Source organism: Gossypium hirsutum, chromosome A10 (assembly GCF_007990345.1).
Source record: "Gossypium hirsutum isolate 1008001.06 chromosome A10, Gossypium_hirsutum_v2.1, whole genome shotgun sequence".
Classification (NCBI taxonomy): Eukaryota; Viridiplantae; Streptophyta; class Magnoliopsida; order Malvales; family Malvaceae; genus Gossypium; species Gossypium hirsutum.
Window position 1 is genome coordinate 57646456 of NC_053433.1, and position 17432 is coordinate 57663887.

Sequence of the window (17432 nt, forward strand, 5' to 3'; positions counted from 1 at the left end):
AGTACATACCATTAAATAAAACCAAGACAAAAATATGGCATACAATTAGATCATGAATCATTATAACATATGCCATTAATAATATTAGCCAATTTCAAAGGCTTCGTACAAAATAATCGATCAAATACTATACTTAATATTTTAAAACCTAGACAATTATGACACGTAACAAAATAACTAAGTCTACTATACATGCCATAATTCAAAATGTTTAGTTCAAATACCCAAAAATATTGATAGTGTAGGCAGATCTTCAACGATCTTTGACTCCTGTGCAAGTTGGACGACACTATAAGACAAAAGAGAGAAAAGAAGGTAAGCTTATAGCTTAGTAAGCAAGTATGTAAATAATGAATAAGAATCTAATATGTTTACACAATAACTCAAGTGTATCTACTTTTAATTTCACCATTTACTCCACTTTGGTCAAGCTATCTCTACTGCATTATACTCACTAAATAAATCATAACTCGAGTTACAAAACTCGAAATTCAAATCCGTAAAATTTTCCTGAAACTAGACTCATATTAATTCTTACTAATGTTTTTCTAGAATTTTTGGTCCAGCCAATTAGTACAGTTTATTAGTTAAAATTTCCCCTGTTATACAGCTTAACTGATCTGACCTCTATTCACTACGAATTGAATTTCTCCCAGTACACAATTCAAATAGCCATGAAATTTGTTTCATTTAAAATTAGACTCAATAAGGAATCTATACATATAAACTATATTTCTTAATTAGTTTTATACAATTTTTAATGATTTTTTGAAGTTAGAATAGGGGATCACATAGTCATTCTAAGCAAGTCACACACAAATATAAATATCTCAAAATATAGAGTTCCTTTACTTGCTCTGTTTCTTTTGCATGAAAATAGACTCATTAAGCTTTAAATTCATATCTCATTCAGCCTCTAATTAAATCCCTACTATTTTTGGTGATTTTTTTAAATTCACATCACTGCAAATGTCCAAAATAGTATTATTGCTAATTCACTCTTTCACACTTTCTTTGTATTTACCTCATTTAGCCTACATATCACAATTCACTTTCACCACATTTCATACATCACAAGTGTAGGTTCATGATTACAATGTCACTATAAAATCATCCCGTTGAACAATTCGGATCAATTCTTGATACTTGGTGGTTTCAGCACACAGCTCCACCATCATATTTCATATAATTCGGCTCTCTTGTACACATGGCGAACACTTAGTACCACCCATGTGACCTAGCCAATTTATCTCGTAGCTCTCTTGTCTACATGGTGTCCTTCACTTGGAATCGCACATGCGACCTAGCTACATTTATCCTCTCCCGTAGCTCTCTTGTCTACATGGGATACATCCCGTATCACACATGTGACCTAGCTACTACATAGTATCTCGTAGCTCTCTTGTACACATGATGTGCACTCAGCACCATACATGTGACCTAGCTACATTTCATCTATATTATTCGATCTTTCCGAAAGTTCAACCGGGATTTCTCTCACTATTACTTATTTCCATTCTTCCAATAGTCGATTTATGATTCAAAATCAACTAAAATATATAAAATAGGCTGAAATACAAAAATGTAAATGAAGTTAATGTATTATTTACATACAAACTTACCTCGGTGCAAAATATGGAAATTTTGCAATTTAGTCCAAAACCTTTTCCTTCCCCCGTTCGAGGTCGATTCCACGCCTTTCTTGATCTATAACAACACATTTAGCTCATTCAACACTCATACTATTTATTTCAATCCAAAAATCACATTATGAAAAAATTACATTTTTGCCCCCTAACTTTTACAAAATTATGATTTTGCCCCTAGGCTCGAAAATTTAATTTCAGCCCTTATTCTTATGTTTTATGACATGCTGAACATTTTTCTCTTCTATAACAACATCAAATTCTCACTCTAACATGTACTTATGAGCATTAGGTATTTTTACCGATTATACCGTTTTGCTCGTTTTCGCTAAAAATCGCTTAGAAAAGATTGTTCTCCTAACCTCAAACATTCATATTCTACCATCAAACATCAAAATACATGCATATCATTCATGGGTAAGTTTTTAAACATAAACCCTAACTCGAAATAATGGTAGAAATAGGTAAACCGAGCTACGAGGATTTCAAAAATGTAAAGAACATTAAAAACGGGGCTTGAATGCACTTACTATTGAGCTTGAAAGCTTAGAAAAAACCCTAGCTATGGTGTCTATGAGAGTTTCAGCCAACTTGATGAAGATGATACCAAATTTTGGCTTTGTTTTTTCATTTTATTATTTTATTTACCAAATGACTAAATTACCCTTCATTAAAAACTATAATGTTTTATCTTCCTTTAGGTATTTTTGTCCAAACTAGTATAATGGTCTAATTACTATACAAGGACCTCCACTTTAAAAACCCATTACTCACAAGTACTTAGTACCTTTGTGAACTAGAACACACATTTTACAACTTTTGCAATTTAGTCCTAAATATCAAATTGGACCCTCTATTGATAAAATTTCTAAACAAAATTTTCACACAGCCATGAAAGCATGCCATAGACCTTAAAATGATAATAAAACTATTATTTCTATCCCGGATTTGTGGTTTCGAAACCACTATTCTATTTTAGCCCTAAATCGGGCTGTGACATAGAGAGTGAATGTAACAGTAATGACATCTGGGGATGAAGCCTCCTCACGTGCACGAATACCAAAGGCTCTAGCAGGTGCACGAGCCCCAAATCTAACTGATGTGTCTTTAGTCCCTCTCTCATTGCTACTCATATTACTCACATTTTTGGGTGGCCTACCTCGGGCTGCAGTGTTACCCGATCTCGTATTCTGTATTGGATTTTCTTCAGCTAACTCTAGGCATGCATGAATATAATGATCCATCGATCCACATTTAAAATAGGGTCGATCATGCAATCTGCAACTGCCGAGATGTCATTTACCATAGTGGTTACACTCAAGTTGATTTGATCTGACATTACCCACACTAGCTACTGAGGTAGCTCTCGAGCTCACAGGTGGTTTATTCTGATCCCGTCGAGAATAACCCGATGTAGCCTTAGAGCGGCTGAAATCATTTCGAAACTTATTTGATGCTGACTGGAATGACTTACTGAATGATCTCTTATGTGAATCTCTAGCTTCAAAATCAGCTTTTCTCTTCTCTTTCCCGAGCTCTTCAACTTTGCAAGCTCGCTCAACCAGTACTACGAACTCTTTTATCTCAAGTATGCCAACTAACAGTTTAATGTCTTCGTTCAGCCCATCTTCAAATCTTTTACACATTATAGCTTCGATCGAAACACACTCTTGGGCATACCGACTGAGTCTCTTGAATTTTTGCTCATACTCTGTCACGGTCATCTGACCCTATTTCAGCTCCAAAAATTCTTTACGTTTCTGGTCAATAAATCTCTGGCTGATATATTTCTTATGGAACTCAATCTAAAAGAATTCCCAGGTCACCTACTCTCTCGGAACCACCGATACTAGAGTATTCCACCAGTGATATGCAGTGTCTCGTAACAAAGATATAGCACATTTCAAACATTCATCTGGGGTATAAGACAGCTCATCAAACACATGGATAGTATTATCAAGCCAGAATTTAACTCGTTCAGCATCATTATCATCAGTAGCTTTGAACTCTTCAACTCCATTTTTTTCTGATTTTATCAACAGGTGGCTTATGTAATCTCAACGGGTCACTTACTTGAGGCATAGCAGGCATCGAAGATGGATTAGTTGGGGGTGGAGGTTGTTGTGCAGCCGGGTTAGTCCGGATATATTGAGTAAACTAGTCATTCATAATTTGGTAAAAGGCTTGTCTAGCCTCTCCCTCCTGGTTACTCAAAATCGGTAGAGAATCAACCGGCGCTATCCCTTGCGCGGGAGCAGGCGCTACGCTCTCGACATCATCAGCTATAGCTCTGTCGGGATCCATTTACTATATGAAAACACATTTTCAAATGTCAGAAGTCATCACACTATCACCAATATATAATATAGCAAGTATAGCTAGACTCACACGCGCTACGTTAGTCCTAGAATCGACTAAACTGTAGCTTTGAAACCAATAAAATGTAACACCCCTCACCTGTGTCCGTCGCCGGACTAGGGCCAACTGAACATAAGCACAGTTCTGAACATCCTCATATTATTAAAAGTCATATTCTTATATACATGTAAAGCATATAACTAATTACATATAAAACATATTGCATATACAAATCACAGGTTAATTTCTTTAATGATAAGTAAATGCCAAGATAAAATTAAACATTTAAGTTATACCAACTCCATCCTTCCAACTTAAGTTAGAAAGTTTATTGAATGCACATCCGTAATCAAATATATACGTGTTACTTATTAACTAACGATTTTACTAACAATACATACCTAACACCTACTCAATATTTATCTTCATCAATTGTATCTATTTTACAAATCATATAAGCATAATATATGCATATATATTTCCAAATCAAACCGAAACATAATGACAAGTATCATTCGATTATACACATATACCAACCATAGTATAAGCGCAAATATACATATACATATATAAGTTCAATTAACAAAGCATAACTGGTTAAATTAGCCCATATCTTTTACTATAACGAAAAAATCATGAATTATACATATCATTATTCTGAACCATCAGGGAATACTGAATATACCTCTTGCATGTATCGTAATAGTTACCTAACTAGTATATGATATACTTAGCTCATTTAACAACCATTATATATCATGTAGCTGAGGCACATAAACAACTTCATAAACATCATATACCTTGGATATACTCTCAGAGTAAGCTTATTCGAAGACCAAATATTAACACAACCCTTAACATTATAAACTACCATAATTTATAGGAAAAATATGTGTATGCACCGAACTAATAATCAATTATATTCATTATCTCTTCTTATTATTTAACTGAATATACTTGTCAACCAAATGAGACTATTACTATTATTACAAGTCACAACCGAAACATTATAGCCAAGAGTAATAAAACAATTATAATTTATACCTACAAGTATATCATGACTGAATCATTTGAACCACATCAAATTCACCAATCAACTTTAATGCACAAAACACATATCACAAATGTCATTCATCCATACCAACTAATATTATAACCAAAATGAACACAAACCATAATCAAACATAACCAATTTCAAACAAGGTAGTTAGGCCATTTTCGCATGGCTTATATTATACATAACCAAAACCCAACATTTCAAAAGTATGTTCCAGCCTATACATGCCATAATTCAAGTTCAACTTATTAAATACCGAAACAGTAGATAGTCTGATGAACTTTGCTGACGATCCCCGAGCTTGTAACTTGATCCAAAATCTATAAAACAGAATCAAACACACATACAGAGTAAGCTTTTATATCTTAGTAAGTCATAAGCAAGTAAACATCCCAATAATATAATCAACTCAATCAAATTAAACCAAATTATATCTTCATTACCACATTAGGCTCAAAGTTACAAATTTCATAAATAATACATTTTCATACACAAATACTACTTTGGCCGAATGCTCATATAGTCAATTTAACATATTATTATTCAACTTCTAAAGCCAAATAGTCATTATAAAACCTAATCCACATACACACAAATACATAAGCTCATGTATCAAAATATAACTTCATATACATATTCTAGTTATGTGGCCGAATATACCAAATCATGTATGCACATAGTTAAGAGTCATCTCAATAATACCCAAATTATTTATTCACAAGGCCGAGTACACATACCATATTCACATATATTCTTCATTTGCATCACATATAATTTGCAACAAATATCAAGTTACTTACTTACCTTATTTCAAATAGGTAATAAGCTAATTCATACTTGGTCACTTAACTTGCTTCACATATTCGTTCACAACATACCATTGCCCGATGAACCATTCGGAATTGGATAGGACACTTGGATCATCACACATATATCGTACAATGCCAATGTCCCAGACGTGGTCTTACATGTAATCACATATCGATGCCACTATCCTTGATAGGGTCTTACTCGTATTCATATATCGGAGTCACATATCGATGCCATGGTCTTACTCGCACACATATATTAGAATCCTATGCCATGGTCTTACTCGCACACATATATTGGAATCCTATGCCATGGTCTTACTCGTACACATATATCGGAATCCTATGTCATGACATATGTATTCTAGTTATTCCTAAGGTTCATACGGGGTTTTCGGACGTGGTAACTCGGTCGAAACAAATTCAGAATTATAGTAGCCAAGCTTGTGTACATTAGGCTATTGTAAATATAAATTCATATATTTCATTTCAGCATATATAAGTTACATTTAATTAAAATTAAGTACGTCTATTTGCTTATAAACTTACCTCGGACGTTGCAATACGGAACGGGACGACTAGTCTACAACTTTAGTTTTCCCCCGATCCAAATTTGATTTATTTGGTTCTTGATCTAAACATATTCAAATTAAACTCATTCAAACATATTTTCATTCAATTTATTCCAAAAAACATAAATAGGCAAATTACCATTTTACCCATGATATTTCACACTTTTTACAATTTAGTCCCTATTGCACAAAACACAAAATATGCAAAATATCAACATACCCATGTTTAGTCAAATGTTCCTAGTGTTCATACAAGTCCATATATTTCATTTATTTCACATTTTAGTCCCTAAAATTATTAATTTTTCAATTTAGTCCTAATTACTCAAAATAATCAAAAACTCCAATACAAAACATGTTAACCCAAAACATATCTTTCATATTTCATCATCAAACAACAAAAATCACAAGCTTTCAACAATGGCATAACTCAAAATTTTCATCAAAATCAAAAATTCAAGCATGGGTTTTGAAGATAACTTAGCAACAATTTCAAAAACGTAAAAATTATAAAAAATCTAGCTAAGCACATACCTTAATCAAGCTTGAACAAGGTCGAACCCTAGCTTATTTTATTTCTTTTATTTTTTTAAAGTTTTGGTCAAGAAGAAAGATTATGAACATAGCTTTATTCTTTTATGTTTTATGATATAATATAACTTAACTTTTAATTTACATTTTTAACCTTAAATAAAACATTATACTATCACTTATATTATGTCCATTGCCATCCACCTATAAAATCAATGGCATAATTGCAACATATTATAAAGACACACTCATTTTGGCCCTTTTATAATTAGCCATCAAATTTTCATTTTACGCGATTAAGTCCTTTAATTTAATCAGATACCTAAATGACAAAATTAAATCATGAAAATTTCACACATATAAATTCGCACATAATAAACATAGAAAATAATTTTAAAATACTTTTCTGACTCGAATTCGTGGTCCTAAAATCACCATTCCGACTAGGGTCTAAATCGGGCTATTACAAGTGACCTGTGGCCACATTCCATATTTATCAATCCATACAATGCCAATGAGAGCATATCATTAACTCTTTAATTGAGCTATGAATTCTGCTATTGCTAGTAAAGTCATTCCATACACAAGTTATGTACCCAACATACCGGCTATGGGCTCAATTATCTTTAGAGCATAAGCCTCCACTTATATGAAAGCACATAAGTTGCATATGCATGGTCAGTGACTAACTCAGGATTTAGGTAAATCACATTATGAACGTCACAAGTGAATTAATTCACAAACGGATTCAGAATTAATTCATCTTAGGTCCAGTCTAATGTATCATTCTACCAATGAATACATCTATGTCTCTACTCGTGGAGTCAACTACTCTGATATCCAAGACTAGCCATCTCCCCAATTGGAATTTTAGATGACATAATAATTCTTCTCAGTATTTCAATCAAATGCTCACTTGATTCTTTTACATGATTACAAACTCATTTAGATCATCTACTGAAGTAAGTTGTCTTTCAGAATGTAAACGTTTTTTATAATGCCACTTATATTCAGTTTGAACTTTAAACAATCAATAAGCTAATATTTGCTTGTCACAATTTTGCTATGCATGCAAAATATAAAAGATATAAATATAAAAGATATAATAGCAAAATTAACTTTATTTATTTATTCATCGTTCAAATAAATAGAAAACAATTGCATATTTACTACAATATGGGGATATTTCCTAACGTCTACGATGCCCTGTATTATACCCACGATTTTTTAAAGACCTAGACTTATTCATGTTTGAGGATTTTGACATGGAGGGTATTATTGACTACTTGACATTAGGCTATAGTGAGTGGACACACCAAGCCAACTCTAAGGTGCCATTGAAATTTAACACCAATCATGTTCCTGATAGCCAAGATGTGGATGCAGTTTATTTGCGCCCGCCTAGTGGCGACCCATAATGCCTCTAACATTACCACCTATCGAGCGGTCATGCTTTACTCTATCTTGTAGAGACATGAAATCTGTGTAGGCCACTGGATCTATGAAGGGATGCTCAAGTGCATACAACATCGGAAATAAAGTATGTACTTCCCACATCTAATTATCACCTTATGTCACCCAGCCAATCTCCACATGTCATTGATCGAGCCGTTCACGAGACCCACTAGGAGTGTGATTGGGGATAACTTGTATGGCCAGTTAATCAAGCTCCAACGCAAACAAAATTAGGAGAAAGAGCTCCAAACTAAACATAAGAGTGACACTCAAAGGTCAATGAAAAGGAAAGGGTATTCGTAACAGTTTCCCCTCGAAAAGGAATAGTCTAAACAAACATAATTGTCTCTTAGATAGTCCCTCTTAAAACCTCTTTCAATCCTTAGGTTCCAACTAATCCCTCTTTACCTACTTGATTATTCAGTTACATTCTATTGAACCTCCTCATATGTTTATGATTTCATTGAGACCTTATATTGAGAGTGGATCTCTCATTATCCTCCCAAGGTCTTTCTTTGACGTATAGAGTTTCTTTGAGCACTTTCTGGTTGCCTTTAATTACAAATCATTTCCTTTGATCTACAGGTAAGTCCTCTTTCATTTACCCATATATAGGTCAATTACGACACGTCATTCCCATAACTGATTCTAGTTAGGTTATTACTTTATTCCTTACCGGCCTTTTTGTTTAACATCTTGGTAGAATCTTTCCATTTCTATACATTTTTTTTATTTTTGGTGGATTCCTTAAATTCATTGGTTGATTATATCTTGCCAATACTAGTAATTCTCTCGTTTGCGTGGCTTTCCATATTCATAGCCTGGCAGACCACCTGCATTTATCGTCCTAGCGGACTCCATATGCTACCACAACTGAGTTATGGTCTTACACTTGTAATCTATTTAATGTCTCGGCAGATGTCCCCGTGTTTACTGTCTCGGTGGACTTAAAACTCATAGATTAAGTTTAGAAATTTTGACTTAATACTTAATTTTCTAGTAACATGCAGAACCACCCAAAGGTTCTTGAAAATACTTAACTTTGTTTCTTAAATTTATGAGCACCAGAGGACTTAAAGTCTTACCAGTTCACTGAATTTTCTACTTTTCTGACTTAAACCTCCTGATCATCATCCCATGCAAAGCTTCCATAGTTATCACTTCTTTAGAGCAACCAAGGAAGAAGATGAGGCAGAGGAGAGAATAAAACAGAATTGAGAGAAATCCAAGGAATTCATTTCTCAACTATTTATAGCCATTTATGCATAGTCTTCAACCGTATAGAAACCATCCATTGATAATTATTTTGTCTCCCACTAAAAAACCAGCTGGTTTTAATCTAACCAAACTAGCATTGGATTTCAATCATGTTCTGACCAGTTACTAACTTTTCCTAATTTTTCAATATGGGCGACCAACTTACGACTTCTTTCATTTTAACCCCCTATTATTCCTAATTTCTGGACTTAAAGGAAATCGAGTGTGACAAGTTCTAAATTTCTGTATTGTTTTCAACTTTTTTATTTGTAAAATATCATTTATTTCAAACATTACTTACATTAAATATGTTATATATTACATTATTTATTATTTATGTAACACCCCTTACTCATATTCGACACTGGAACAGGGTACGAGGCATTACTGAACTTAAACTCAAACAAAAATACAAAACCGAGACATGAATTTCCACTCAAACTTAAAACTTTTCACATGCATTCATATCATCCCTATTACGGGTACGAGGCGCAAAACATACATTGGGAACTGTTTGGGACTAAACCAAGAACTTTAGAAAACTATCCAACACTTAGAAAATAATTTATCAAAATAGGAGTCACATGCCCGTGTGGCTTGGGACACGCTCATGTGGGCAGGCCGTGTGGTCACACACGCTTGTGTCCCGTGTAACTCTCTGTTTATGACATCATCAACAAATTGAAGTCACACGGCCAAGTCACACTCTCGTGTGCTTAGTCGTGTCCTTCACATGGCTGAGACACACGCCCGTGTCTCTACCCGTGTGCTCGATACTGAGCATTCTGTTTTGCAACAATTTAGGTGAAGGGGACGTACAGCCATATCACATGCCCATGGGGCTGACCGTGTGTCAAACACGGCTTAGATACACGCCCGTGTGTCTTCCTGTGTGGACAAAAACAAGGTTATTTAGCAAGCCATTTCTCCACATTCACTTGCACACATCTACACAACTTTAATAGCATAATTCATAATACAAACAAGTAGCCAATACCATCATAACTAAGGCTTAAACATGTCATTTAAAAGCCAACATCTATCATGATTAAAACATCATACTTTGCCAAACTCAAACATACCACAACCACATCCATAATCAAGACAATAATATGACATCCTCATGACATTATTTATCATGCTTAGAATATCAACCTTTCTACACCAAATCATGCAAAATTTCACATTCACAAATGGCATTTATATATGAATATACTCATAACCAATATTAGCCAACTACCATGGCTATATACAAAAATGAACTAATAACCATTGCAAGCCAACACATATGGCCAAATTAATAATGACACATATAACCAAAATACCAATTCCTATACATGCCATAAACTCAAAATACTTGAATTCAACAATTCCCAAAGTGATAGGTGGATAGTGTGATAGGATCTTCGACGATATCCAATCTGAGCTAGCTTATTAACCCTATAAGACATGGAAAAAGAAGGGGGTAAGCTATATAATATAGCTTAGTAAGTTCATATGCAAATAATAAGCAACCTCAACCATACATATATCATAGAATTAACATAATATAAATTCATATGAATGTCATTTAAGTCTCATGATATAATTTACTCATTCACGTCTTACCAAATGTTTATCATGTTCAACAATATGAACACAAATTATTATAATCTACCATAATTTCATTGTTACAGTTTATCCAGTCACAATGCTTACCCCTTTCAACTTATAAGTATAATTTAACATATCGTGGCATTAGCCTAACAACCGTAATCTTTCCTTTGTAACATATTATAACAATTAATAAATCATTTCACATTTCATAATAAGCATGCACATTAATTATGCATACTCGTATTTCCAAGTATATATCTTAATATCTTTTGATTTCATAAACTTTTATCTTCCCGTACTTTCATCACCATTTTAATATGCAACTATTCCAATCTTTCCTTTTTCTCATATCCGATAAATCACCATTTATGTGATTAAAACATGTTATATCTTAACTCAATTTGGCCCGAAAACCAATCACATAATAGTCAACCAAATTTACTATGAATTTCATACATCACAAGTATAGACCAATAATCACATGGCTTTCACAAAACTATTCTCATAGAAATCATGAACTCACAACATCATGAAGTCAATGCTTATAAACTTTAAGTACATACATGTACTAATTCGTAATACTTACGTACTCTTTCTCTTATTTGACATACTCATTGAATTTTCCCGTTGAACCACTTGGAATACTAAAGGATACTCGGGAATCTCTTGCACATAGTACCGTATCAATGTCATATCCCAGATATGGTCTTACATGAAATCTCATATCGATGCCAATAACCTAACTATGGTCTTACACGATTCTCATATCGATGCCATATCCTAGATATGATCTTATACGAAATATCATAATAATGCAATATCTTAAGTATGGTCTTATATGTAATCTCATTAATCCTAATGTCATGACATTTGTATCCTATCTATTCCTAAGGTTCAACTGAGATTTCTTCATTATCTTGGCATTATCGAATTTGCTCATAATATCAATAATATAAAATTAAAGCAATTTAAAACATAAATATAGCATTTCATTATTCACATACAAACTTACCTTGATACTAAAAATGGTGAAAATGACCTAACCGTCAAATACTTATTTTTCCCTCATTCTAGGCCCGAATCTCGTTTTTCTTGATCTATAATATCAAATTTAGCTCACTTATTAGTCACATTATTCAATGTGACCCAAAAATCATATTATAGCAAAATTAGATTTTTCCCCCTAAAGTTTGACATATTTTCATTTTTGCCCCTAAGCTCGAAAAATGAAATTTATTCAATTTCCTTAATTCCCAAGCATAGCCTAACATCTTTTATACTTATAGCAGTCCACATTTTTCATTAAATCACACTTTTATGACATATTTTATAACTTTTACAAATTAGTCCTTTTAGGTATTTTCACCGAAATACATTTAGTAAAAGTCGCTTTTCTAACCATAAACACGCATTTTCTACCATTAAACACAAAAATACACACATATTCATCATGGGTCAAAACCCTAGACTTTAACCATATCTCAAATTAGTGGTAGAAATAGATAGATCTTGTTACGAGGATTTCAAAAACATGAAAATCATTAAAAACGGGGTAGAACAAACTTACAATCGAGCTTGGAAGCTTGAAAAACCCTAGCCATGGTTTCCCCTTGTGAAATTCGGCCATGGGGTTGAATATGGACAAAAATTTACTTTCAATTTTGTTTTTAATTCATTTTAATTACTAAATAACAAAAATGCCCTTAACTTAAAAATATTCTATTTCACCTATTTCATGTCCATTTTTGTCTAGCAATTAACCAATGGTCTAATTACCATTTAAGGACCTCTAATTTAAAATTTCATAGCAATTAGACACCCCTAGCTTCTAGAACTCAAGTTTTGCACTTTTTACAATTTAGTCCTTTTGACTAAATTGAGTGCCCAAACGTCTAAATTTTCAAACTAAATTTTCAAAAAATTATTCTGTGAAATCGTGGACCATAAAAATATAATAAAAATAAATTTTTTCTCGTCAAATTTGTGGTCTCGAAACCATTGTTCTGACTAAGCCCAAAATCGGGCTATTACAATTTATTTTTAATGTAGAAAAAATTAAACACGTGAAATTACATGCAATGCCATGCGCCTAGTATATGTAAAAGTACAAGTTTGGAAAAATTTTTTGAACTGACGAGAATACCCTTTACTTTCCATCATATTACTAAATTCACATTTTAAAATAAAAATAAAGTAAAATAGAAGTTGAGATAATTATATATTTAAAAATAATTATAATTTAATCAGAGTTGTGATAATTAGTACATGTTTAAAAATATTATAATTTAATTTACACTTCTTAGTTAAAAATATTATTCTAATTTTAAAATAAAATTAGGGGTGAGCGTTCGATTGAATTGAGTCAAATCGAGTGAAAAAACTTCGAGTTAAACGAGTTGACAAATCATATTTTATCATCCTAACTAGATTTGAAATTTCTTCGAATCGAGTCTGGAAATCGAGTCGAGTGAAATGAAATTCGGGTCGAGTTGAATCAAGTGAAATTGTTCGAGTTAAATTAAAAAAATTAAACATGTCAAATTAAAATTTTATTACAAATTACAATATAACTAATTCCATGCTAGAGCACGTAAATTTGAAACCATATATATTTGAAAGCATTTTCAAAGGAAAATAATAAAAAATAATATACTTTATAATAAACTTGAATTATTAATTAACTTATTTAGGTCCCAAAATTATTTTTTTAGTAAATTTTTAAAATTTTAACTTTATATATTCTTTAGAATTTAAAAAAATTATAATTTTTGAAAAAATATAAAATTTGGAATTTTATAAATATTTTGAATTTTAAAAATTATTTTGATTCTTTTTGTAATTTTTGTAGAGAGATCAATTTGCTCATTTTCAAAATTGACAGGGACCAAAGGGTTATTTACACCTATCTGCTATTCAAATTACTCGAGTTATTCAAATTGTAAAATTCAACTCGACTCGAACTCGAAACTCGATTTACTTATTCGAGTTGACTTGAATAACTCGATTCGATTAACTCGAAATTTAAAAAAAAAATTCAAATCGAATCAAGTTTTGCTCACCGTTAAATAGAATGATTACTTGAATAGAACTATAAGCATAAAATATATGAAAAAAGTTGTGATAATTATAATTTAAAATATTAGTTAAAAAATTTTTGATGTAAAAAAATTATGCTAATTTTATTTATGTAAAATAAAATTATTGCTTGAATAGAATTCTAAACATTTTAATTATCACTTAATTAATATATAAGATATAAGAGTTAATTAGGTTAATCAACTATTTTTTTCAATAATTTTTTGTTGCATTAATTACATAAAGTAAACTTATAACATAGGCTGAATATAATAAACATGCTTTAATTATTATTGAAAATTTTGTATTGTAATATTTGAAGGGATAAGTTAATATATTTTAATTATATTTAATAATTAAACAAATTTATTTTACAGTAATTAAAAATTAATTAAATATTAAAGCTTTAAAATTACATGCGATCATCATAAACTAGCTTAAATAAAAAAGAGGCTGCAATTTAAAATTTTAATAACTTAACAATTTAGTCGTAAGTCCCACACGCAAATCGAACATGACCAACGAAAACCTAAAAAGACCAGGGAAGTGAATAAATGACAAAGTTGCAGCTGCTGTATCCTCTAGGGTTGGGTCTGGGTGGGCCTTTCTGCTTTATCAATTTTTGTAGGAGAGGCTTCCAAACGATCCCGTTGTCCGGCGGCGCCTCCCCTGCCAAGGCAAGTGGCAAAACCTACCCCAGTTGTACTGGTATGCATCCAAAAGTAAAGTATTGGTATTACAATAAATTTGTTGCCTGCAGATGTCAATGGAGTTCTATTCGTTCGGGCCATATAAGATAGACCCCACGGAAGTCTTCTACACCACCCCCCTTTCCTATGCCATGGTCAACCTCCGTCCTGTTGTTCCTGGTAATTACTTCTTCTTCTAATTAGCCGCCAACCACCACGCTGTCCTTCAATCATTTGTCAATCTTCGTTGATTTCCCCTTTTATTTTTCATTTGCAGGTCATATCCTTTTTCACTCGGGCATTTAAATCCAATCATTTTGTGTTGTATGTATATGATTTTGGCCTACTAATAGGAAGAGTAGTTTTCTTTCCAATCATTAGAAATTGTCTTCTGATATGCCTGCTTTCATATAAACTACTAATCCGCAGGACACTTATTTAGTCTTGATATTAAATATGCTGTACCTCCGAGATTGAGCACTCGTGGAGGATATGTTTTTTTTCTTAATCCTAATGATGGGGCTGTCTTATCCTATTGTTTGTTGGTAAGACACAATGTCTTAAAACTGTTCATATGGAAACTTGCGACTGAAAAATTTAGTTTTCGGAAGCATCCAGCCTGGGGCAGTGAAGTGTTGATGGCACGTATGCAGACACCCATATATGTATATATGGATTTTTGTATGTACGTAGAATTCATGAACAATTTTAGGAAGATGCGAAAGAAACTGTCTGACAAAATTGTTCTAGCTATATATATCCAAAACATTACTTGCTAAAATGTTCTCGAAATATATGCTGCATTTATTTAATCTAAGTGGGAATGGTTATGATCACATTTGTTAGGAAACCATGAATATTCATACAAAGAACATTCATGCTTGAATTTGGTTTCTTTAACATTGTCTACATGTACTTGTCTGCCCAAGGCGTGAAGTTAAGCGGTTTGCTGATCTCACTGTTGAAGAGACCCAAGATTTATGGCTAACAGCTCAGAAGATTGGTGGAAGACTTGAGTGCTTCCATAAGGCGTCATCACTCACTTTTACCATCCAAGTAAGAGAGAATGGGACTTGATATATTACTTCTGATCAAGTGTACATATGGTGTTTATGCTTCAGTGTTGTCATAGTAGATGAAATTGTTTTTGCAAGCATATTGTTGCTTTCATATTATATGTTGGCCCGTTTTTAATTTTATTTACCGTCCCTGTCTGTATGTAGCAGAGGTGATAAAAATGTGGATCCCTTTGTTCATGGTTTTATTAATCTGATGTTCTTTTTTGCTAACATTTTATTTTTCCTTCTTGTTTTTGCTTCCAAATCTTGCATATAATCTCTTTCACCGAGATGCCTTTACTAGAGTTTGGTTTTATTATTTTCCTAAATTTGTAAAATTTACATCCTAATCATAATTCTTTTGGCCAAGTCAGCCCTTTCAATTTGGGATGACCTCTACTTTGGTATTTGTGATTTTAATTTCAACTCTTTCCATGCCTTGGCTGTGTACGTCACGCTAACTACTATAGCCCATTTCATGTTTTAGTTAATTTTTTCTCATGCAATAACCAACAATTCAGTGTTTTTAAGTGGTCATTTGAGAATGAAAAATATGCTTTATTATAGAAAATTGAATGGGAGAATGTTATGGTGTGATACTGTGGAAGTTCTTGTTCTCACCTTGTGTTAATGCTGCTGCTGCTTGGTAAATAGCATTTTTTTTTATGGATCGGTAAAGACTAGCATGCGTTGGTTTTTACTGTAGGATGGGCCAAAGGCAGGGCAGACAGTTCCCCATGTTCACATTCATATACTTCCAAGGAAAGATGGTGACTTTGAGAGGAATGATGAAATTTATGATGAAGTAAGATAGATTCTCTTATTAGCTTAGCATTTATTATCTATAAAATTTGATATCTTGTGTTTTATCTGTCTGCCGTTCATGGTGTAGATAGATGTGAAAGAGAACGAACTGAAGGAAAAGCTCAACTTAGATAAAGAAAGGAAGGACAGAAGCCGGGAAGAGATGTGTAAAGAAGCTGAGGAATACAGGTCTCTCTTCATCTTGCAATCTTAAGTCTTGACTGTTGCGTTGCATATGTACCAACTGCAGTTTTCATTCACGTGCCTGGATGAAGAATATTATGTAGTTAGTTTATATTCAGTATGTAATTACTGTGGTTATCATTTATGTGATGAAATAACCAAAATTTGTGTGAAACAGTGAAAGTGGTGTAAGTGGAGGAAAAGGGAAAAACGAAGGAAAGCCTGAAAGGGAAGTGCTTCAATGAATTATATTTTGCTTTGTTTGCATGAACTAGAATTAGCACTCGTTTTTTTTTAATTAATTTGACTAATATTTTGAAATAAAGGGGAAAAGTAGAGAAA

General features: G+C 32.7%; 1 protein-coding gene across 2 annotated transcripts; it reads left to right on the forward strand.

Annotated features, from left to right (window-relative positions):
• Positions 1 to 14833: 14833 nt before the first annotated feature.
• Positions 14834 to 17361, forward strand: LOC107897060 (bifunctional bis(5'-adenosyl)-triphosphatase/adenylylsulfatase FHIT). Of its 2 annotated transcripts, none has more exons than XM_016822400.2 (5): positions 14834 to 15033; positions 15117 to 15227; positions 15955 to 16101; positions 16810 to 16908; positions 16996 to 17361. In XM_016822400.2, the coding sequence occupies exons 1-5, from the start codon at positions 14911 to 14913 to the stop codon at positions 17119 to 17121; spliced, it is 606 nt and encodes a 201-aa protein (XP_016677889.1). In that variant the 5' UTR covers positions 14834 to 14910; the 3' UTR covers positions 17122 to 17361. The 2 variants fall into 2 exon arrangements, with proteins under 2 accessions (XP_016677889.1, XP_016677890.1); XM_016822401.2 differs by having other exon boundaries at positions 17000 to 17361.
• Positions 17362 to 17432: the final 71 nt, after the last annotated feature.

Excerpts from the sequence above, each read along its gene's own strand:
- LOC107897060 (XM_016822400.2), top strand. The coding sequence starts at position 14,911 with ATGACAAAGTTGCAGCTGCTGTATCCTCTAGGGTTGGGTCTGGGTGGG. Across the intron at positions 16,102-16,809 it reads CACTCACTTTTACCATCCAA|GATGGGCCAAAGGCAGGGCA; the intron begins GTAAGAGAGAAT and ends TTTTTACTGTAG. Across the intron at positions 16,909-16,995 it reads ATGATGAAATTTATGATGAA|ATAGATGTGAAAGAGAACGA; the intron begins GTAAGATAGATT and ends TTCATGGTGTAG.